Source organism: Nyctereutes procyonoides, unplaced genomic scaffold (assembly GCF_905146905.1).
Source record: "Nyctereutes procyonoides isolate TBG_1078 unplaced genomic scaffold, NYPRO_anot_genome, whole genome shotgun sequence".
NCBI classification, from domain to species: domain Eukaryota; kingdom Metazoa; phylum Chordata; class Mammalia; order Carnivora; family Canidae; genus Nyctereutes; species Nyctereutes procyonoides.
This window is the reverse complement of record NW_026575020.1, coordinates 36,857,742-36,879,982: the sequence shown is the minus strand read 5'-3', so window position 1 is coordinate 36,879,982 and position 22,241 is coordinate 36,857,742. Positions and strand designations below refer to the sequence as shown.

At 53.5% G+C, this 22,241-nt stretch overlaps 3 protein-coding genes across 9 annotated transcripts in view; 1 reads left to right on the top strand and 2 right to left on the bottom strand.

Moving 5' to 3' along the window:
• Positions 1 to 250: 250 nt before the first annotated feature.
• ENDOG (endonuclease G) lies at positions 251 to 3,617 on the top strand. The gene is made up of 3 exons (XM_055316777.1): positions 251 to 1,009; positions 2,012 to 2,121; positions 3,319 to 3,617. The coding sequence occupies exons 1-3, from the start codon at positions 500 to 502 to the stop codon at positions 3,599 to 3,601; spliced, it is 903 nt and encodes a 300-aa protein (XP_055172752.1). The 5' UTR covers positions 251 to 499; the 3' UTR covers positions 3,602 to 3,617.
• Positions 3,618 to 3,681: 64 nt separating this feature from the next.
• Positions 3,682 to 10,950, bottom strand: SPOUT1 (SPOUT domain containing methyltransferase 1). Its single transcript, XM_055316764.1, has 12 exons — positions 10,861 to 10,950; positions 10,187 to 10,232; positions 9,788 to 9,913; positions 8,386 to 8,545; positions 8,059 to 8,148; positions 7,889 to 7,938; positions 7,551 to 7,681; positions 5,812 to 5,884; positions 5,608 to 5,706; positions 4,985 to 5,087; positions 4,657 to 4,804; positions 3,682 to 3,819 (listed from the first exon to the last, which is right to left on the bottom strand). The coding sequence occupies exons 1-12, from the start codon at positions 10,894 to 10,896 to the stop codon at positions 3,751 to 3,753; spliced, it is 1,131 nt and encodes a 376-aa protein (XP_055172739.1). The 5' UTR covers positions 10,897 to 10,950; the 3' UTR covers positions 3,682 to 3,750.
• Positions 10,951 to 15,978: 5,028 nt separating this feature from the next.
• Positions 15,979 to 22,241, bottom strand: part of KYAT1 (kynurenine aminotransferase 1) — a 35,845-nt gene continuing 29,582 nt past the window's right edge. For all 7 annotated transcript variants that reach the window (XM_055316695.1, XM_055316714.1, XM_055316675.1 and 4 more), the window contains 10 exons: positions 20,591 to 20,740; positions 20,419 to 20,505; positions 20,049 to 20,177; positions 18,482 to 18,602; positions 18,066 to 18,142; positions 17,848 to 17,937; positions 17,555 to 17,741; positions 17,393 to 17,472; positions 16,634 to 16,720; positions 15,979 to 16,532 (listed from right to left, as the gene is read on the bottom strand). In XM_055316695.1, the coding sequence (XP_055172670.1) occupies positions 16,467 to 16,532; positions 16,634 to 16,720; positions 17,393 to 17,472; positions 17,555 to 17,741; positions 17,848 to 17,937; positions 18,066 to 18,142; positions 18,482 to 18,602; positions 20,049 to 20,177; positions 20,419 to 20,505; positions 20,591 to 20,740 (1,074 nt within the window). In that variant the 3' untranslated portion in view covers positions 15,979 to 16,466. The remainder of the gene's footprint in view (positions 16,533 to 16,633; positions 16,721 to 17,392; positions 17,473 to 17,554; positions 17,742 to 17,847; positions 17,938 to 18,065; positions 18,143 to 18,481; positions 18,603 to 20,048; positions 20,178 to 20,418; positions 20,506 to 20,590; positions 20,741 to 22,241) is intronic.

The following is a 22,241-nucleotide window of genomic DNA, read 5'->3' as shown; positions in this document are numbered from 1 at the left end:
TCTCAAGGCTCTTTTAAAGATTAAGTCTAGTACTGGAAATGGTTTAGTTCAGTACGTAACACTTGGCGCTCCTGAAGTTGGAGCTCCTACCACCGCGCAGAGGGGCCCCTTGCTGCCCGAGGGGGCTGGGCGGAGGGCGGGGCTGGGCGGAGGGCGGGGCTGGGCGGCGGCGGCCAATCACGAGCCGAGCCGGGGAGGTGGCACGCCCTCCCGCCCACCCCCTCCGCGCGTCTTAAAACGGCAAAGCAAGGGCGCCGGGACGTCAGCTCGGCGCCAGGCCTCGCCCACTCCGTTGGGGTCCCCAGTTCCCCGAAGCGTCAGTGAGTAGAAGGGGCGGCCATCCCCCGCTCTCACGCCCCTCCCCGACCCCCTCCCCGCGGTGGGCCCCGCAGTCCTGCGCAGCCCCTTTAAGAGCCTCGAAGGTCGGGCGCCGGAGGTCGCGGCGTCCCCGGGGCGCCGGGAACTGCGCTCCACCGGCGCTCGGGCCACGCTCCCCGCCATGCAGGCGCTGCGGGCCGCCCTGACCCTGGCGCTGGGCGCGGGGCTGGGCGCGGCGGCCGAGGGCTGGCGGCGGCGGAGGGCGGACGCGCGGGCGGCGCCGGGGCTGCTGGGCCGGCTGCCCGTGCTGCCCATGGCCGCGGCGGCCGAGCTGCCCGCCGTGCCCGCGAAGCCCGGGGCCCCGGCGGGCGCGAGCGAGCTGGCCAAGTACGGGCTGCCGGGGCTGGCGCAGCTCAAGAGCCGCGAGTCGTACGTGCTGTGCTACGATCCGCGCACCCGCGGCGCGCTCTGGGTGGTCGAGCAGCTGCGGCCGGAGCGGCTCCGCGGCGACGGCGACCGCCGCTCGTGCGACTTCCGCGAGGACGACTCGGTGCACGCGTACCACCGCGCCACCAACGCCGACTACCGCGGCAGCGGCTTTGACCGCGGCCACCTCGCCGCCGCCGCCAACCACCGCTGGAGCCAGAAGGCCATGGAGGACACCTTCTACCTGAGCAACGTCGCGCCGCAGGTAGCGCCCGCGCTCGCCCCCCTGAGCCTCTCCGAACCTCGGCTGCGAAGCTGCCGAGTGCGGGCGCCGGGTCAGGTGCCTGGCTGCTCACCCCGCGCGCCCCGGGCGGGAGGTACACAGCACGGGGCACCCAACACCCGCTCTGCAGTCCGACCTCTACAGTGCGCCTCTGGGCACCTCCCTGAGCTTGTTTCCTCGCAGTAGCGCGGAGAAAGAAGACGATGCACACAAAAGTACAGAGCTCGCTTCCTGGCCGGCATGCACTCAGCATGCATGCATGCTAGCTGTAATGAAGGAACTGAGGCACAGGGAGGCAAAGTGACTGGCCCATTGTCACACAGCAGGAGACCCAGGCAGTCTGTCTAGAGGACCTTGAGCTTTCAGCCATCGTCCATACCCTGCCTGCCTCCCAGGAGTCAAAGGAAAGTAACTTGCAAAGTCAGCTGGTAGCCATCACTGTGTGCCCTCCGCAGAGCAGGGCCTGGAGACTTGCCCCCTGGGCTCTGGGTGAAGCCAATGGGGTATGAGGCTCCTAGGACTTCTGCTCTCCAAGTGCTGCAGTTCCCTGCCCATTTGACCAGACACTGGAATGCTCAAGAGCGGGAAGTCAGGAGCAGCCCCAGCTGGGCTCTGCATGTGCTTCAGATCTGGAGAGGAAAGGAGAGGGTAGGGCTGGAGAGCTGGCCTTCCCAAGAGCTCCTGGGCATGGGGGGAGGGAGGGCTCAGGAGGAGAGGCTTGTTTCTCTCTCTGAAGAGGGAGAACTGCCCCTTTTCCTCAGTGTGGCTCTTTGGGGGTGAGAAACGGTTTCTGGCTCCACCCTCATGGCCAGGTGGCCTAAAGGCGTCTCCCTCCTTGAACCTGTTACCTCAGCACACTTGCCCACCCCATGCTTGCCCACTCCTTTCCCCATTGGACTGTCCCCGTTTGGTGCCAATTCCTTCCCATGTGACAACAGGGGAAGGACCCCAGCCAGTCTCCCTGAGCCCCACCTCTCCAACCAGGTGCCCCACCTCAACCAGAATGCTTGGAACAACCTGGAGAAGTACAGCCGCAGCTTGACCCGCACCTACCAAAATGTCTATGTGTGCACAGGGCCGCTCTTCCTGCCCAGGTAAGGCTCGAACTGGGGGGCCCCCGGGATGCCAGGGTCTCTCCTATCCAGTAGAGGCCCTCCTGCCACTCACAGCATCCAGGCCTGCCTCAGCCTCTGGGTCCTCGTGCAGTGCCAGGTCATGTCATCTGGTTTCTTGGCATGTCTGTCTGTTCTGTGCTTCAGGCCCCCGAATTCCAGGACTGTAGCGAGACCTGTCGGGTACCCACCTGGATCGTCTCTCCTGCCCCCGGCACCAGGCCCCAAACATGTCTCTGCTCCTCTCTTTTCTCACTTCTTGCCACATGCACCTGACTCTGTTTCTGTCCAGATAGAAAAGCCTAGCTAGCACCAGGCTCTTGCCTTGTCTGCTCTGCTTAGAGCAACCCTCCTCACCCTTCTCCTGGAGCCACGGTGTGACCTCCACCTCCTCGACCCTGAGCCTTCACTCTTGTCTCTCTGCAGCCCTGCCTCCTAGGTAGAAGGGACCGAGCTCCCCTGGGCATGCTCAGTGATTTTTCTGGCCCAATGAAGACTGAGATCAGGGAGGCAAAGGGTTGTGGGGAAGCCGCTGGCTCTGGAGTCCACAGGTCTGAGAGAGAACCCAGGCCCTACCACCTGGTCTCTGGATGCCATGGGCAAATGACCTCCATATTCTCTCCTGTAAAATGTGGATAACAGCTACTTACTACCTACCTCGTGGTTGCTTAGGGGTAAAGTGGGGTGCTGGAGGTCATTGTAGTGAGTGCTTAGGATGGGCCAGCCGAGACACTGATAATCAGCAGGTGCCTCCTATGGACTGTTGGAATGGCGTAGACCCTGCCAAGGGGATGACTGGAAGTCCCTCATCCTGTGTTCTGGACCCCAGGCCCTGTGATGGCACTGGGAATTCTGGGTCATGTGCCTTAGCCTCTTGAAGCTCCCCCACCACAGGGGAGGTGGCCAGTGATCATGTGTCTGTACGAATGAAGGTGAATGCCCACAAGGCCTGAATCTCTCAGCAGCATTTATTGCCACCACCCACCCTTGCTTGGCCCAGTAGGCCTGAGGAAAACAGGGTAAGGGAATGTCTACCCTGCAGGGGGCTCCCAGCCTCCTGGGGGAGCCCAGAAGAGCCCAGAAGCCTCGTTAAGAGGGTGGCAGTCCTACAGGCTGACATAGGTTGGAAGTCAGGTCAGGGAAGGCTTCCTGGAGGCACAGCTCTGGGTCTGTCTGCAGGACGGAGGCCGACGGCAAGTCCTACGTGAAGTATCAGGTCATTGGCAAGAACCACGTGGCGGTGCCGACCCACTTCTTCAAAGTCCTAATCCTGGAGGCGGCTGGCGGGCAAATCGAACTCCGCTCCTACGTGATGCCCAATGCTCCGGTGGATGAGGCAGTCCCACTGGAGCGCTTCCTCGTGCCCATCGAAAGCATCGAGCGGGCCTCGGGGCTGCTCTTCGTACCCAATATCCTGGCACGGACAGGCAGCCTCCAGGCCATCACTGTAGGCAGCAAGTGAAGGTGTCACCCTGCCAGACTGTAGGGGCTGGGTCGCATTAAAAAGGTGGTGATTTCTGGAGACAAGTCTTGGCTGCGTCTGTCCTGGGGGACCTCAGGAACCTCTGGTTTCCCTGCTGCTGCTTCGCTGTCTTTGGCCCTACAGGACCTTCAGCTGGCCCGGGCACCCGCCTGGCTGAGGCCAGCCTGCAGGGTGGCCAGGGAGATGAGGATGGCTTCCTGGAGGGGAAGTGCAGCAGTGGGCTGGGGCCTGGGAGGCCAGCAGGTGCACAGCTCCTCACCTTATGGGGCTCCACCACCCAGGACCCACTCCCAGGGGCTTGGTGCCCTCCACAGAGCACCAAGGATGTTAAGAACAGGCTCAGCCCCATCCTGGCTGTGTGCCCTGCTGGGGAAGGGCCTTGCCTCTCCTCTCTGTAAAATGTGCTCATGATCATCCCTGCCTCCCAGGCTCAGGGTCAGGATTAGGGGTGTTCTCAGCCCCCAGGACAGGGTGGGTGCAGGGCTTCTGGCTAGGAGGGTGTGGCCCCCTGGACAGACTAGGGCAGCCCACCTGCCTAGGCACCACTCTGAGACTACTGGAAGCCATATGCCTCTAGTGTGCAGACCTCAGAAGAGGGTCTATGGGTTCCATGGGTGCCCAGGACTGAGGCTCCCAGAGCTGGCTGCATACTGCCCCCCACAGGACTGAGATGCCAGCGAGGCACAGTTAGGGAAGGCTGCCCTGCCCAACACTGTCCCATGTAAGGAAGTGGAACATTGAGTGTACAGCTGAGGAAACCGAGGCCCAGAGCCAGGTTGCCCAGGGTCTCCTGGGCCACCCAGCCTGGGAACAGCTGGGTGGGCACCAGCACCCAGGAGTCTTAAGTCCGAGCTCACTCATCCCAAGTCCCTGCTGGAATCTGCTGTGGTGAGAGGCCAAGGCTGTAAGGAAACCATCTTCAGAGAAGGCTGGCTAAAGTCAGCCTTGGGCAGAGGTGCTTGGACAGCTCAGACAGGAACCTGGCAACAACCTGAGAACAGCCTGGGGCTGGAGCTGAGAGGCAGCAGGCTCACCTCGGTGCGGATGGTGCGGCTGCCCTGGCTAGGGCAGGTGTTGACGTACAGATCGAAGAGGACACTGGGTTCAGCCACCTCTAGGTTGGGGTCAGCATCCACTCCAGCTTCCAGGCCCTGGAGGCCCCCGAACACCACAAGAGCATGCCTGGTACCCACAGGAGGGATCAGTCACTGTGCACCATGGCCACACTGAAGGCAGCTTCCCAGAGCTCTCCGCCCCCTACACAGTAGGGGCCCAGTCTGTACAGCTCCGCCCCAGCAGACAGGTTTCTGGCTGCACTCCTCCTTCCCCAGCTGCATTCCTCCTGCCCCAGGCTGTACCCACCGGAAGCTAGGAAGCTGGGCGGAGGTCACATCCGAGCCTCTCTCTGATGTCCCAATGGTCAGGTCATACCCGTCCTGGAAGGGGGCCTCAGCAAACACAGCACCTGGGGGAGAGACCAGTTCAGTGGGGGTCCTGCTTCAATGCCACAGCCACTTGGCTGCATGTGTACATATATGAGGGCAGGGTGGAGAAGGGGATTCAGGTAAGGCAGTGGTGCCCAGCCACTCCCCCCCCCCCCCCCCCGCCCCACTGTTCCTGGCAAGCCCAGGACTGAGCAGGGAGAAAGCACACCTGTGCTAGCCTGGGGAAACCAAGTGGATGGTGGGTAGGGAGGAGCTCTGAGAACTCACAGGGCACCTTTGACCTATCTAGTCCTTTTGTCCTATTCCCAACCTCACAGCAGACATGAATAATGAACCACAATCCTTTTCCTCAGAGGTCCTTCACAGAATTCCAGGCAGTGCAGTCAGGGAGCCCAAAGCCCAGAGAAGGAAAGGCATTTGCCTAAGGACACACAGCATGGTGGCAGGGCAAGGACTATGGTCTGCCTTTTGGGTCAAGCAAAGTTCTCTGTGGCCTCTCAGACGGAGGTCAGCCATTCAAGGAGGAAGCTCTGTTCTTACTGAGGCAGGAGGCCAGCCGGACCGTATAGCCCCAGTAGAGACCGGCTTTGGTGCGAGGGTCCTGTGATGACACAACCTTTCCCCGGTAGGTCTTGCTTTCTGGAGAGGAAGCATGGAGGCTGTGAAGATGGGGTGAGGGACAACGAGGTAGCAGGAGGTGGCTCTGAGCCCTCAGGCTGGCCAGGCTGGGAAGTTTCCAGATACCTGGGAGCTGCTTCTGGTTCAGCTGAACTGTCACGCGAAGTCCAGGCTCCAAGTTCTTGTCAATCTTCACCTCCTGGGGAGAAGCCAGGAGAAATGGGTGCTGTTCCCCCAAAGAGCCAGCAGGGGTCACTGCTCTCCCAGATGCCAGGGGAGGGGGTAGTGGTTCCTGAGGGGTCCAGGTCAACCTCTGTCCCCTTTCTCTGGCACCTGGGCCAGAATTGTTCTCAAGAGACCATTCGTGGGGCACCTGGGTGGCTCAGTCAGTTAAGCAGCTGACTGGATTTCGGCTCAGATCAAGATCCCAGGGTCTTTGGATGGAGCCCCACTTTGGGTTCTGCATTCAGTGGGGTCTTTTTTAAAAAAAGATTTTATTTTTTATTTGAAAGAGCAGAGTAAGAGAGAGCACAGGCAGGGGGAGAGAGAGAAACCAGCTCCCCACTGAGCAGGGAGACAGACGTGGGGCTCGATCCCAGGACCCTGGGATCATGACCTGAGTTGAAGGCAGATGCTTCACTGACAGAGCCACCCAGATGGCTTCAAATAAACAAATCTTAAAAAAAAAAAAAAAAAAAAAAAAAAAGTGAGAGACCATTTGTGCAAAGCAACCACCACAGGACACTGGGTAAAGATGAACACTCTAGGCCTGGCACAGAGCAGAAAGTATTTTGCGAGATGAAAGCCTAATCTTCTATGTTTTGAACAGATGTGGCTGTGCCACTTCCTAGCTACAGCAGTTTCGGCAGGCCACGTAACCTCTCCCAGCCTTGGTTCCCTCCTCTGTCAAACAGCAAACTCTCCATAAATAGCTCCTGTTACACTGCCCAGGGCCCGGCATGAGGTCAGTGCAAGCTGTGACAAATGACAACCCATGTCCATGTTTGTGCCAACTCTGAATTCAGGATAGGGTACCTTTTTTTTTTTTTTTTTAAGGTTTTATTTATTCATTTAAGAGAGAAGAGAGAGTGTAAGCAGGGGGAGGGAGAGAGGCAGAGGGAGAGGAATAAGCAGACTTCCCCCTGAACAGGGAGATCACCACCCAGATGCCCTGATACACACTCTCTTTTCCTTTTGAGGTTTCTCCAGTTTTCTCCTTTTGTCTGGGTCTGGGTCATCCTGGTGTGCATTTAGCCGGTCATTTCTGATCTGCTGTTTTTGAGAGGAGAGGACCCTACACACTGAAGAGTTTCTGTCTCTGCCTCCAGAAGACTTGAGAGTAACCAGGTGGCGGATGTGCCGATCCCAGCACAGCTTTGCATCCTGCTGGAGCTGCCCCAGAGGGATTCTGAACTTGTTTTTTGTAGGGTTGTGGTTGGGTTGGACTGGGTTTGAGCATGAGAATACTAACTACCTTCTGTTCATTTGCTTTTTTTTTTTTTTTTTAAAGATCTTATTTATTTATTCATGAGAGACACACAGAGAGATGCAGAGATATAGGAAGAGGGAAGAGAAGCAGGCTCCATGAAAAGAGCCCAATACGGGATTCGATTCAGGGACTCTGGGATCATACCTTGAGCCACCCAGGCATCCCTGTTCATTTACTTTTTTTTTTTTTTCATTTACTTTTTAAGAGAGTAAATTTGCCCTGTCTTAGGAGCTTCTCTGGCCCGAATCTACATCAGTGGGGGAACTGCAGGCACAGATGCCTGGGTCGAGGGCTCCCCATTCACATGACCTTGCCGGCTTTCCACGGTCAGGGTGTGTCTGCAATTTGTGTCCCAACCCACTCTTCTAATTCCTACCTTCTTCATGCCACAGTTGACAAAGGACCCATGGCCTGGCCGGGTGGGCCGGTCGACAACAATGCCTTCTCTGAACTCAGATTCCTCATCCTGACGCATGTGGTGAGGGCTGTCCAAGGGGTTCAGAAGCCCTGTGGGGAGGGAGGTGCAAAAGCACACGGTAGTATGGCAGGAACCTTTGAGGCCTGGCCCAAGTTCCAGGGCTGCCACAGATCTGCTGCTTGCCACCAGGCATAGGCCTTGCCCTGCTTGGGCCTGTTTTCTCAGCTGCACAGCAATTTCTCAGGGGGGGGAAATGATCCATGAAAAATGGGGGTCAGCACCCCCTCCAGCCTTACCTGCAAACTGGAGATCCTGATGCTTGGGGAAGAATGCCTTTCTTAGGTACCTAGTAAAGAACATGGATCTCAGGAAATTCCCAGGGGAGGCTACCTCCTGCCTGACCTGCACCTGGACCACCCCCCTCCTCCACATCATTTTTAGGGAAGTCTGCCCTTCACCCCCTTACTGTGGACACTCCAGGTACTGCAGGATCCGGGCCAGCTGTACGCATGCCTGTCCCTTCTTGCCAACTCCCCTGAATTCTCCCTCCACAGTCCTGGAGAGAGAAAGACAGGGCTTCCAGAATCTACTGTACTTCGTTCGAGAGCTCCTCCACCCAATCTGACCTCTGCAGTGCCCCTGCTTTGTGACTCCTCCCACCAGATATACTGGGGGCATTTCAGGCAGCAGTCTCAGCCCAGGCAAGCAGGCAGTGAAAAGGATGAAGCAAAGTCAATGCTGGCAATCCCTCCCTCCTCTCTGAGCCCCGATGCCCTGTCAGATGGCCCCTCACTTGACATCTTGGCCTTCTTCATCGAACACCACAATCTCATCCACACAGAAGATGGTGCAGGCTCTGGCAATCTGGCCAGCCAGGTAGGTGCGAAGCTCTGGTGACTGGGCATTGTCCAGGATAGAACCTGGAAGGGCTACACTCAGGGTGTAAGGCCGACCTGGACAGGGGAGGGGCATTCATGGTCATTCAATAGGCTAGGGTGGTGCTTCCCACATATACCCCCTCCCCCAAACCCAGAGTTAGAGAATTTTCCCTCTGGGAGGAATTTTGAGGCCAGCAAAATAGATCCAACTCCCCTTTCCAGGCCTCAATCTACCCTGGAGGAAAATATACCCACTGCTCCCCAAGGCTCTCATGAGCAGGGCACATCCCTGGGCAAGGCTGGAGGTGGTTAGAGGCACTGGCCTAAATTTATACACCGGCTCTGCCCCTTACTGCCTCAGTTCTCCAGCTGTCAAATGGGGATAATAAAGCGAGCTAATATTATTAGGGCCTTTTATGTGTGCATTTACACCCTAACCCTAAGAAGTATTACAGTGATCTCCATCGATAGGTGGGCAACCTGTGACCCCCAAAAGATCAAACACGTGGCCCAAGGTCACACAGAAGGCAAGACAGCTGAGATATGGGTTCAGGCTGTCTAGCTCCAGAGGGGCCACCATATTCTCCCTCCCAGAGTCGCCCAAAGGGAGGCACATAAGGGAGCACCCATGAAGGACTTCCCTCCTAGCTGAAACAGCTGACATGCTCAGTTTCTGTCCCCATTGTCACCATCATCAGTGGTAACCAATGGGCTGAGAGGGTACGTTACGACACCCTAACCCTTCTAAGGTTTGGGTCTCAGTTTTGTAAAACTGTATCTATATACCCTCTAAACTTCTGGAGAAACTTTCACTGCAGTGTTTGCTGGGATTTTTCTTTAGAGTTTTCTGTATTTTGAGAGGGGGATTATTTTGAACAGGTATTATTTAAGGAGAAAAAAATATAAATTCTTATTATCAAAATAAGGGGCGCCTGGCTGGCTTAGTCGGTAGAAGATGATGCAACTCTTGATCTCAAGGTTGTGAGTTCAAGCCCAAGTTGGGTGTAGTGCTTCCTTAAAGAAATAAATAAAAATTTAAAAAGTAAATGAAAAACTAGACTAAAGCACACAGAAAGTGCTCAATAAAAAGGTAAAAAAATAACTATCATTATGATGATGAGTGAAGGTATATAGTTATGATATGTGATGCTTATGCTTCAAAGGACTGAAATCTACCTATGTAGGAGGTTAGGACTCAGTTTTCCCATTCTCTGGGCCTCAATTTCTCCATCAGGACAAGATGTCTGGACCCACTTGTCTCTAAGGTCCCTTCCAGATATGACATGCTCGTCCCTGCCCAGGACCCAGCCTGCTCACCCTGGTCCTCCCTCTGTGCAGCTGCCTCTTCTTCCTGCTGGAGCTTTGCCTGTTCCTCCTGTGCCTGCTGCCGCTCCAGTTTCTTCATCAGCTTGAGATCCTTCCACTTCTTTTTCTCTTCTTTCTCTGGATAAGAGAACCTCTGGATTGGTGGAGTGGAGAGGGACTTGGAGGGGGAGGGATATGGACCAGTCCAGGAGAGGGTGCCCTCCCAAGTAGGGTCAGCCTGGACCTTAGTGAGGAGCGCGAGGAGGCTCCACGGCCCCTTCTTTCCCATTTTGGGTGCTGTGGGGCCCAGAGGGACAAACCTGGAGGCTCTCCCCAAGGTTCAGCAGTGCACTGCTAGAGTGGCCTCCCGCAAGGCTGAATAGATCCCCTCCCTTCCAGACCCTTACTTACTCTGCTGCTTCCATTTTCGCCATTCGACTCTTTGGCCATGTTCACCCTAGAGTAGCAATGGAAACAGGTACAGGTAGGTGTGAGGCTGTGAGTGGGTCCCACTTCCTGCTTGGCAGCTGTCCCCTGCCTATAAATGGGGGTGGTGAGGAAACCAGGGAACCCCCCATACTGCCACGGCTGGGAGAACGTGGGAAGGCAAGGACCTGCCATGCTACAGTGCCCAGGACCGGGTCTGGCACATAGTGAGCACTTATTACATCAAGCAGTAAGCGGTTGAATGAAATCTAACAGGAGAGAGGAGAAAACTGAAGCCCAGGGGGAGAGGACCTTCCCACTGTCGCCCTGGGAGTCAGAAGAGATACGCCACGAAAGGGCTCGAGATGGCGGGCAGGATCCCACCTCCTGAATCCACGCCCGGGTCAGAGGAGCCGCAAGGGGCTCCAGCAATGTGCCTGACGCTGAGCTGGCCCTGGCTGGGACCCCGGCACCCACACCCCGGTTTTCACAGGGGCGCACGCGGCCACGAACATGCAGCCCCTCGGCGCTCCCGGCCTCGGATCAGCGACAAGCAGGGAGCAGGAGGCGCAGCCCGGCCCCTCCACGGGCCCCCTCGCGGCTCGTCCTCGCGCCCCCACCCCCAGTCCCGTCCCGGGACCCCACCTCCCGCCACCTACCGGGCCGCAGGGGCGCTTCTTCGCGCGCTCCGCCATGTTCGCCGCTCCCCGTCGGCCACGCCCTGCCAGTCAGGCCCACCCCTTCCGGCTACACCTCCTCTGAGCCGCCCAATCGGAGGGCCCGCGGCGCGCGGGGGCGTGGCCTAGGCGACTAAAGGCGGTGCGCGCGCGCGGGAAGCGGGGGCGCAGGTGGCGCGCGCAGGTCTTGTCGCCCTCCTTGGGGGTCCAGAGGGGGGTCCTTGGACGACTGGAGAGCCGCGCTCCGTTTCTGCACGAGCGCGACACTTAAAGCTCAGCTCGATTTTATTCTACGTGGAGACCCTGTAGCCCAAAAGGAAATGATCTTGGAGAGAATTTAATCCAGTTCTTTTACAGATGCATTCATTTACTCTTTCTTTTAATTAACATACTTTATCTTTTATTTATTTATTATGATTATTTTTAAAGGTTTTATTTATTTATTCGTGAAAGACACGCAGGCAGAGACGTAGGCAGAAGGAGGAGCAGGCTCCCTGCGGGGAGCCCGATCGGGACTGATCCCTGCACCCCGGAATCCGGACCTGAGCCAAAGGCAGACGCTGAAGCACTGAGCCATCCAGGTGCCCCAACATTTTTTTTTTAGGGCAGATTTAGGTTTACCAAAAGTTCCCATATAACTCTTCTCCCCCACTCATTTTTCCCTACTCTTAACATCTTGCTTCACTGTGTACGTTTACTATACTTGATGAACCAATACTGATACAGTATTATTAACTAAAGTTCTTAGTTTCCATTAGGGTTCACTCTTTGTGTTGTACATTCTACAGGTCTGGGCAGAGACATGTCATGTATCTACCATTACATTATGGTACAAAATATGTCCACTGCCCTAAAAATCCTGTGTTCCACCTACCCTCTTCTTTTTTAAAAAAAAAATTTATTTTATTTATTCGTGAGAGACACAGAGAGAGAAGAGACATAGGCAGAGGGAGAAGTAGGCTCCCTGCAAGGAGCTGGCTGCAGGACTCCATCCTGGACCTCAAGATCATGCCCTGAGGGGAATCCCTGGGTGGCAGCGGTTTAGCGCCAGCCTTTGGCTCAGGGTGCGATCCTGGAGCCCCAGGATCGAATCCCACGTCGGGCTCCTGGCGCATGGAGCCTGCTTCTCCCTCTGCCTATGTCTCTGCCTCTCTCTCTCTCTCTCTGTGACTATCATAAATAAATTTAAAAAAAAATCACGTCCTGAGCTGAAGGTAGATGCTCAACCACTGAGCCACCCAGCATCCCTTTATTTATTTTTAATTATTTATTTTAAATAAGCTCTATACCCAAGGTGGGGGTGAACTCCCAACTCTGAGATCAAGAGTTGCTTGCTCTACCAGCTGAGCCCTAGAAAGTATGTGGCCTTTTAAGAAACATTTTCATTAAGCAATATGCATTTCAGTTTCTTCCATGATTTCTCATGGCTTAATAGCTCATTTATTTCTATTGCTCAATTCCATTGCATGGATATGCCTGTTGTTTATCCAGTCACCTTCTGAAGGATATTTGATTGCTTCCAGTTATGTATGAATAAAGCTGCTATAAACATTCATATGCAAGTTTTTGCGTGGACAGGAGTTTTCAATGCACTTGGGTAAATACTTGGGAGCCAGATTGCTGGATAGGACAGTTAAGGCTATGTTTAGGTTTGTAAAAACTGCCAAGCTATCTTCTGATGTGACTAGACCATCTACACTCCTGCCAGCCATGAATGAGCTAAGCTTTTTTATGTAAATAATTTTATTTTATATTAATAATTTTGAGGGGCACCTGGGTGGCTCAGTGGGTTAAGCATTTTCCTTTGGCTCAGGTCATGATCCTGGGGTGCTGGGGGGGTCCATGTCCGGTTCCCTGCTCAGCCAGAAGTCTGCTTCTTCTTCTCCCTATGCCCCCCACGCTGGTTCTTGCTCCCAAGTGGGAACTCTCTCAAATAAATAAAGGAAATCTTTAAAAAAATATTTAAATTTAGTCAGTATTCAATCAACAAATAGTTATTGAGCAGGGCCTATTTTGAGGCAGGAACAGGGACACAATGGTAAGTAAAGGCAGACATTGATTTGGAGCTTACAACTGAATAGAGGAGAGATTAATTTCTTTTTTTTAACTTCTTTTTTTTTGTTTTGCCATGAGAGACACAGAGAGAGAGAGGCAGAGACATAGGCAGAGGGAGAAACAGGCTCCTTCTGGGGAGCCTGATGCAGGACTCGATCCCAGGACCCTGGGATCACAATCTAGGCCAAAGGCAGACACTCAACCACTGAGCCACCAGGTGCCCCCTTTTTTAAACGTTTTAATTGAAAAAATTCTTTTTTTTCTTTTTTAAAAATATATTTTAAGTAACCTCTAGGCCCATTGTGGGGCTTGAACTCAGCCCCAAGATCAAGAGCTACATGCTCTACCGACTAAGACAGCCAGGTACCTGGGGAGAGATTTCTAATTCAGTGTATGTGTTAACATTCCAAGGGGTGTGTTTATTTCCCCAGCCTCTCCCTCCCCTCTGAATGAGAAGTCAAATCATTTATACATCTCAGGCAGATCTGCCCTCTCAAGCTGGCTGAGGTTACTCAATTGAAGATCTGGAACTTCTATAGTCACAGATTTGAGTTATGGGCAGATTTTAGATTGGTTCAGGAGACATGGAAACTTTGCAGGTGGGAGTGGGGATTCTACCCATGAAATCTATGGGGTTATCCCACCAGGGACTTTCTTGCCATCAGGCTATGGGTCTCTTGGCCAAGGGACTCCAAAGCTGAGCCTCTGAGCTTGTATTTTGTTTTGTTTTGTTTTTTTAATTTTTTAAAATTTATTTATGATAGGCACACACAGAGAGAGAGAGAAGGAGGGAGAGAGAGAGAGAGAGAGAGAGAGAGAGAGAGAGAGAGAGGCAGAGACACAGGCAGAGGGAGAAGCAGGCTCCATGCACCGGGAGCCCGAAGTGGGATTCGATCCCCGGACTCCAGGATTGTGCCCTGGGCCAAAGGCAGGTGCTAAACCGCTGCGCCACCCAGGGATCCCCTGAGCTTGTATTTTGTTTCTTGACTTTGGAACTGTGGGATTAAGTACCGAGTCATGGTTCGGACGGGGAGAGAGGGAAGTGTGCTAAGCCACAGCCCATAATGCGATCCAAAAGCAATTTTCCAGGGGATCCCTGGGTGGCTCAGTGGTTTAGAGCCTGCCTTCCACCTAGGGTATGATTCTGGAGTCCCGGGATCAAGTCCCATGTCAGGCTCCCTGTGCGGAGCCTGCTTCTCCCTCTGCCTGTGTCTCTGCCTCTCTCTCTCTGTGTGTGTCTCTCATGAATGAAAAAATAAATAAAATCTTAAAAAAAAATTAAGGGGATCCCTGGGTGGCTCAGTGGTTTAGCGCCTGCCTTCGGCCCAGGGCGTGATCCTGGAGACCCGGGATCAGGTCCTGTGTCCAGCTCCCTGCATGGAGCCTGCTTCTCCCCCTGCCTGTGTTTCTGCCTCTCTCTCTCTCTCTCTCTCTCTCTCTCTCCCATGAATTAATAAATAAAATCTTTTAAGAAATTAAAAAACAAAGAAACAAAGCAAAAGCAATTCTCCGATACCAGATGGGTATCCCACACTTCAATTCTAACAAGAAGCACTCAGAGATAGTGGAGATCCCATAGGTTAAGGGCTCAGTTCCATAAGATCGCCCCCCCCCCCCCATTTCAAATACCAGCAACAAGTGGGGTCTCTAGGCTACCCACAGTTCTGCCTGGGTGTCTACATATTGGGGCAATTCCAGCATTCCCCTGGAGTTCAATAATTCCATGTAATGATTCACAGCACTCAGGAAGGTGCTATATTTACATTCCCATCATAAAGGATACAATGCAGAAACAGCCACATGGAAGAGGTTCACAAAATAAGGTTTTGGGAGAGGAAGGTGCCTTCTCCTGATGTACCACCCTCTCAGCATATGGATGTGCTCACCAACTTGGAAGCTCCTTGAGCCTCAGATTCAGGGTTTTTAGATGGGGTTTTATTCTCTATGCATGACTGATTAAATCATTGGCCAAATTAAGTAACTGAACTCAATGTTTGGTCTCTCTCCCCTCCATCAGGGCCTGGGGTTGGTACTGGAAGCTCTGACCCTCTAATGACATAGTCTAAGGGGCTTATTATGAATACAAAAGACAGTCCTAGCTCTCAGGGAATTTCAAGGGTTTTAGGAGCTCTGTGCCAAGAACCAGGAACAAACACTAAATACATTTGATTATATGTTCCCATCAGCTCCACTAATTATTATTATTTTTAAATTATTCATTTATTTATTTGAGAGAGAGAGAATACACATGAGCAGTGAGGAGGGGCAGAGGCAGGGGGAGAAGGGAGCCTGATGTGGGGGGCTCGAACCTAGGACCCTGAGGTCATGACCTGAGACAAAGGCAGATGCTTGACCAACTGAGCCACCTAGGCACCCCCGGCTCCCCCAATTAAATGTATCATATGAGCAAGCACATGCATCTGCAATGTAATCCAACTTCAAGTTCCCAGCATCATCTTCCAGATGAATTTTGGAGCTACATCTTTGCCTTCCAGTGAGATGCCCACCCCTGGGAACAAACCCATTTCTACCCTTGCCAGGTCACATCACCTCCAAAGTGGCTTCCTCACTGTTAAAACGCAGATAGTAACTCCCATCTCAGAGGGCTGTTCAACGAGATGGTGGGCATGTAGGCCTGTGGCACATGGGGGTGCACAATTCAACGAGCTATTTCCTTCCCCTTCTGTCTAAACTCCCTGGCCCTCCTGGCCTGCACTCTAACCCCTGTGGGATAGGCCTGTGTAGACACTCAGCTGAGGCCCCCCATCTCCTATACACATGTACACATGCTACAGAGACACCCCCTGACCCCCCATCTGAGCCCTAAGTTCTAAGCCCGTTTTCCCACTAACTGTGACTTTGGACAAGTCCCCAGTCTCTGCCCTTTTCTAAGCCTCTAAGCCTCTGTTTGACTCCACAAAACACATCTGTACAAAGAGGGGCTGGAGTCTAAGCTCCACGGAGGCGCCTTCCACACCCACTCTCCCCAAGTCCCCATCAGCGATCAGCACCACGGCGTGAAGCAGAGAGAAGGAGCAAATAAGAGCCGGAATAACTTAAAACTTTATTATGGGTTAAGAGTACTAGCTTGGAGGACTCAAGCCTAAATAAAGACTACTACTTCCCAAGGTTATTGAACTAGATAAGAAAAGAGAGGGATGCTGGAGCCTTCGCTGGGGCCAGTGCAGGGCTGGGGCTCAAGACCAGTGCACTGATGGACTCTGTCCGTTGAGTCCCAGGCAAGTCTGGGGAGAATACGGAGGGGGCCCAAGACTATGACCCAATCTAGGGAGGAGCAGGGAGAGGCCCAGGTCAGGTCCACCTCACCACCATGACAGGAATATAGGCACTGTGGGAGGTGCTCGTGAATCCACCAGGACCAAGAAAGAGGGCTCTTCCTTTCTTCCATGAAAGGGGGCATCCCATGACACAGAGAAGGAGGCTCAGGCTCAATCTACACCCAACCTGGGAATGGCTGAAACCCAGATAAAGAGCAAGCAGGAACCAGGTGGGGCAGGGTGGAGCAGGCGACGTCAGGGCCTGAGCTCTTCCTTCCATTTTTGCAGCTTCTCATCCATGGCCTGCAGTGTGGACTCATCCTGTGCGGACACAGATGGGTCCTACCCCTCTCCCCACACCACCAACAGGCTGCAGGGGTCTGGAGGAGGCCCGCCCTCCCCTCGGACACCCCGTCCTTTACCTTCACAAAACAGAAGCGGATATAGTGGTCAAAGTGCTTCTGATGTGGCCTGCTGTAGAAGATGGAAGCCGGAATGGCCGCCAAGCCCTGGGGAGGAAGAAGTGCACGTCTCAACACAGCCCCACAACATGGCAGACCTTGGCTGGTGGGGGGCAGACAGAGGGCTTCCCACGAGGGGCTGGGGGAGGGGAAGTTAGCTTCCATGCAGCACCTCCCAGGGCTGGGCCAAGTCAGGGGAAAAGAATGGCAGAGCTCGGTTCCCAGGCCCTCCCTGTGTACAGAGGGGAGGTGGAGGGACGCCTGGGTGGCTCAGTGGTTGAGCAGCTGCCTTTGGCTCAGTTCATGCTCCCGGGGTCCTGGGATGGAGTCCTGCATTGGGCTCCCTGCAGGGAGCCTACTTCTTCCTCTGCCTCTCTCATGAATAAATAAATAAAATCTTGAAAAAAAAACAACAACAGAGGTGAGGTGGAGGCTGCGAGCAGGGAGTGCCACCTGGCAGGTCAGGGCACAGGCCAAGAAGAATAAGCCTTAGGGTCAGAGCTCAAAGCTGCACGAGCTCAGGCTGAATGCATCAACTCCACACCAGAGAGCGCAGGGATTCCTACTAGCCTGCCCCAGCAGCTTTTGGCAAATTCCAGACAGACTCCCCATTCCTTGACAGAGATGCACCCCTGTTCCAGGGCTGATGACAGACGCTGGGCTGGATTTGTACCCAGCCTGTAAAAAAACACACAGGGGCCCCGGCAGAGCCTGGCCCACCTTGTTCTTGATCATCCACTTGACGAAGCGTCTGTCGTAAGGCTCATCCTCATCACCAGGCAAGTCGGGCATCTTCTTCTCTAGGGACAGAAGCCACGCTGAGCCCTGGGCAGCCTCCAGCCCCCACCCCATCCCCGGCCCAGCCTGGTCAGTTCTGCTCACTGAAGTCTGAGATGTCTGCGATGAAGAAGTAGCTGCCCTGGGGGATCACGGGCTTCAGGCCTACAGACTGCAGGCTTCGTATCATGTGGTCCCGACAGCGCTGCATGGCTTGTGGGAACTGCACAAAGTAGCTGCTGGGTTGGCCATAGTGCAGCTGCTCATGTTGGAAGCTCTGGGCTACTGCAGCCTGGGGGGGTTGGAGAGGGTGCACGAACAGGTTGGGGGGGATGATCTGACCCTGGGGCTCTGTTATTGCCTCTCCCTCCACAGTGGGGTACCCTGCCTCTCCTCACCTGGCCCTGCGTGGGGCAGTGATAGATAGAGTTCTGGTGCACAGTGCGCAGGTGCTTCACGAGGCTATCTGGGCCCAGGACCCAGCCCACCTGGACCAGGAACACGGGGAGGGGGTGAGGCCTTTCAGGACCTGGCCATACTTCTTCTTAATTCTTGGTGCAGCCTTGCCTGCCCAGGATCGTGGGGGGAGGTGGTACCCCAACCCTCATCTACTCACCTTCCAGCCAGTGGCGCTAAAACTCTTCCCAGCGCTGCCAATGGTCAGGGTGCGTTCCCACATGCCAGGGAGGCTGGCTGCCCAAGGCCAAAGAGAGTAGTGACTGAGATGGAAATGAGGAGCAGGGGAGGGGTAGTAGCTGGGCCCCGGTGGGCACTAGGGCTCTTAACCCTCTAGACTGGGCTCTGTGCTAAGCTATTTACAGGGCTTATTTCGGCTCATCATCATGAGAACCCTGGGAGCAGTGCCATTGTGTTCTCCGGCTCTCAGAGAGGTAAAGCTGCTGCCCCAGGTCACACGCACGACCTGTGTGGCTCCAGATCCAATCACGGGGCCTGCACTGACTCCCAGATTGCGCTCAAGGCCCTACTACAAATATCCAGGGGAATGGAGGCCCCCAGGCTGGTGTGGCTCACCAATGCTGGTGTGCTGGTAACCATCGTAGACCAGCCACTGGTAGACCTCATCGGTGATGCATATCACGTCGTGCTGCTGGCACAGGTTGGCCACCAGCTCCAACTCTGCCTTGGAGAACACCTGTGGGGCCCACCCCCAAACAGAGAGGCCTTCTCAGAGAGATGAACAGATATCATTCCTTGCAACACTGACCCTGGGAGGTCTGCTGCAAGATAATACGAAATATATATATTGGTCTCTGCACCCAGTTCCTGGCACAGAGCTCCTAAAACCCTTGTGGTGACAAGGAGCAAGGAGCATCTCTTGGGCTAATATTTGGTCTTTGACCCTGACACAGGGCTCCTGAAACTCTTACTGAATTCCTAAGTGATAAGAGCACTAGAAATGTGTTTTGTTCTAATGAGATGACTCTGGGTAGACACCTGGGTGGCTCTAGGGTCAGGGCTGGTCACCAGAATGCCTAAGCCATGATCAGAAGCTTGGATTTTCATCCCCACCTTCATCCTAAAGAGAGCAGAAGGGCTGGAAATGGAGTTAATAATAATTGATCGTGGGGCACCTGGTGGCTCAGTTGGTTGAGCATCTGCCTTCAGCTCAGGCTGTGATCCCAGGGTCCTGGGATTGAGCCCTGCATCAGGCTCCCTGCTCACTGGGGAGGTTACTTCTCCCTCTGCCTCTTCTCCTCCCCCTGCTTGTGCGCTCTCTCTCTGTCAAATAAATAAATAAGATCTTTAAAAATAATAATTGATCATGACTATGAGAGGAAGCCTTCATCAAATACCAATAGTACAGTGTTTGGGGTGCTTCCAGATTGGTGAACACATCCATATACTGGGAGGGTGATGCACCATAGCTCCTTGGGACCCTCTCAGACCTCACTCTGTGTATCTCTTCCTCTGACGTTGTGTCCTTTCTCATCTGTATAGTTTCTCATCTCCTTTAATAAACTGATAAACCTAAGTAAGTGTTTTCTGAGTTCTGTGAGCCATTATGGCCAAGTAACAGAACCCAAGGGGGGATGGGAACCTCAAATTTATAGCCCATTGGTCAGAAGCGCAGGTGACAAGCTGGACTGGCATCTGAAGGGTGGGCAGCCTTGTGCGGCTGAGCCCTAACCTATGGGATCTGACATTACCCCAGCTGGTGTTGCAGAATTACTGGGTGTGGGACGTCCCACCACCAGGGTCAGAGTGTTGTAAGTGCAGTGGTCACGTGAGAGGAAAGACACCCAGTTGGATAACTGGAGTTTCTTCTGCATCACTTCTGTCACATTACCAATTTACATATGAGAAGGCAGTCTGAGAAGTGAGGTTACCTCAGGGTCTTGGGGGAGCCAGGGAGGCACCCAGGCTGCTACACCAGCCAGCACTTATACCTTTCACACCCTCCCTGGGGATTCCTGCCCCTGTCCCCAGGACCTTGGGGAGCCTCGGTCCTCAGAGCTCATTACAAGTTGCCCTCCTATTTCACAGATGAAGAAACTGAGGCCCAATGCAGCATATCAGTAACACAGCAGGGACTTGAACCCAGTCCGGAGGGGTCCCTGGAAGGAGGTCTCTCAGGTACCTTTCCCACGGGATTGTTGGGTGTGTTGAGGATTAGGGCTTTGGTACGAGAAGTAAACTTGCTGGCCAGCTCTGTGGGGTCCAGCTGCCAGTTGCTGGCGGAATCCAGTTCCCCATCCTGGGTGGGGCTCTGTAAGAGGAGGTGGGAGGGAATGGCAATTAATTACAGACCTGGCATTCAGCTCCAAGGATCTCGCCCTCCTTCATAGGTATCTGTCCCCAACCTCTCTCCTCTGGGAGTCTGGATATCCCTCCCCACCCTGGAGAAACTGGCCTCCTTTACCTCCTTACTTTTTTCCCACCTCCCAGGGGCCAACACAACACACTCCTTGGACCCCTCTGCCTACAAACATCCCGACCAGCATCCTTACCGGCTTCAGGGTCACAAACACAGGGTGACCCCCTGCCATCAACGTCATGGGTTCGTAACAGTCAAAAAATGGCTCTATGATGATGACCTAGCATCAAGAAGGACCAGATTAGCTAGTATCAGCATTGCCTCTTGCCCCTCATCCCTACCCAGCCCAAGCCTTGCTCCCTCACCTCGTCTCCTTCATCCACCAGGGCCTGGAAGGCTGTGAACAGGGCCCCGTAGGCACCCACAGTCACCAACACGTTCTTGAGTGGGTCTATCTCCTGTCCCAGCAGCTTCCCAAAGAAACTTGCCAGGATTTTTGTCAGGGGTGGGTAACCCTGCCAGGACAGCAGCAGTCAGCCGGTCAGCCGCCTGCCTGGCTCAGTTTGTACCCACCCTCCCGCTCAGCTGCATCCAGGCAGTTCTAGCACTCTCTAGCAGCAGGGCTGAGGCAAAGTTCACTCCTACAGGGTGAGTTCTTTCATCTCCTCCACCAGCACTGGCCATCAGGCCTGTTCTGTGCAGGCCCAACATCCAGGGCTAGGATTCAGTGGAGAACCGGACAGGGTACAGGCCTTGGTGGAGGCCTCCACTCCACAATTTAACCACCTCCCTCTTAGTTTAAGAAGCACATGTGTACCATCTGCTCATCCCAGCAGCCTTGCAGTACCTGTATTATTTGATCCCCACCATTTGGCAGGTAGAAAAACAGAGACCCAGAGACAAGAAGTGACTTGCTCAAGCTCATGCACAGTTAAGGTGCAGGAATAGGATTTTATTATGGAAGCACCCCATTGAGAGGAAGACTGGATTCATATGCCTGTTTGCAGAGGACATTTGTAAAACACTCAGGTTGAACCAAATGACTGAAACCTCAAGGTCTAGAACTTCACTAAATAATTCACTCAACTGGACTTGACCATGTAAAAATTAAAAATTCCTGTACAGCAAAATATACTATGAGCAAAGTTAAAAGACAAAACTAAGAGAAAAAGGTATACAAAAACAAGAAGACAAAGATATAGACTTAACTAAAAAAATGGAGCTGGTCCTGAAAGAAAAAGTACCAATGCCCAATGCACATAGGAAAAGGATAATAATTGAAAAAAAGCAAATAAAAGTAACAATGAAATATTGCTATAAGAATATAATATAAAAAAAAAGAATATAATATCAATATGAAAGACTGATAATGCCCGTGGTTGGCAAGAATATGAGACTAGTGTGTTGGTGGGGATGTGAGTAAACCTTTTTGGAAGGCAGTTTGACAACATCCATCACAGGTTTAAATTCTTACACCCTGGGCAGCTGGGGTGGCTCAGCGGTTTAGCGCCGCCTTTGGCTCAGGGTGTGATCCTGGAGACCCAGGATCGAGTCCCACATCGGGCTCCCAGCATGGAGCCTGCTTCTCCCTCTGCCTGTGTCTCTGACTCTCTCTCTCTCTCTCTCTCTCTCTCTGTGTCTCTCATGAATAAATAAATAAAATCTTAAAAAAATTTAAAAAAATTTAAAAAATAAATTCTTACACCCTCTGACTCTCTAGTTACTTCTAGGGACTTGTCTGAGAGAAACGCTTACATGTGTGTACAACAATATATACCCAGAAATATTCACTGTGCCATTGCTTCTAATAGGGAGATAGCCAAATCGGGCCATTAGGGCAGGGCTGGTTCAGGAAACAATGACACAGCTATGCAATTGGAATACTAGGTGGCCCTTAAAAAGGACGAGGCTATTCTAACATGGAAAGTAGTCCATGACATGCTGTTTAGTGAAATAATCAGGTTACAGAGCATTATAGCATGAGTTCAATTGTGTTAAAAAACCCAAATCTCATAT

What these genes read in the sequence shown, in the direction of transcription:
- ENDOG (XM_055316777.1), top strand. Translation starts at nt 500, where the DNA reads ATGCAGGCGCTGCGGGCCGCCCTGACCCTGGCGCTGGGCGCGGGGCTG. An exon ending in TGAGCAACGTCGCGCCGCAG is followed by an intron (nt 1,010 to 2,011) that starts GTAGCGCCCGCG and finishes CTCTCCAACCAG; the next exon opens with GTGCCCCACCTCAACCAGAA. An exon ending in GGGCCGCTCTTCCTGCCCAG is followed by an intron (nt 2,122 to 3,318) that starts GTAAGGCTCGAA and finishes GTCTGTCTGCAG; the next exon opens with GACGGAGGCCGACGGCAAGT.
- SPOUT1 (XM_055316764.1), bottom strand. Translation starts at nt 10,896, where the DNA reads ATGGCGGAGCGCGCGAAGAAGCGCCCCTGCGGCCCG. An exon ending in CAGTACCTGGAGTGTCCACA is followed by an intron (nt 7,939 to 8,058) that starts GTAAGGGGGTGA and finishes GTTCTTTACTAG; the next exon opens with GTACCTAAGAAAGGCATTCT. An exon ending in GCCGCACCATCCGCACCGAG is followed by an intron (nt 3,820 to 4,656) that starts GTGAGCCTGCTG and finishes CTTCCCCTCCAG; the next exon opens with GAAGCCATCCTCATCTCCCT.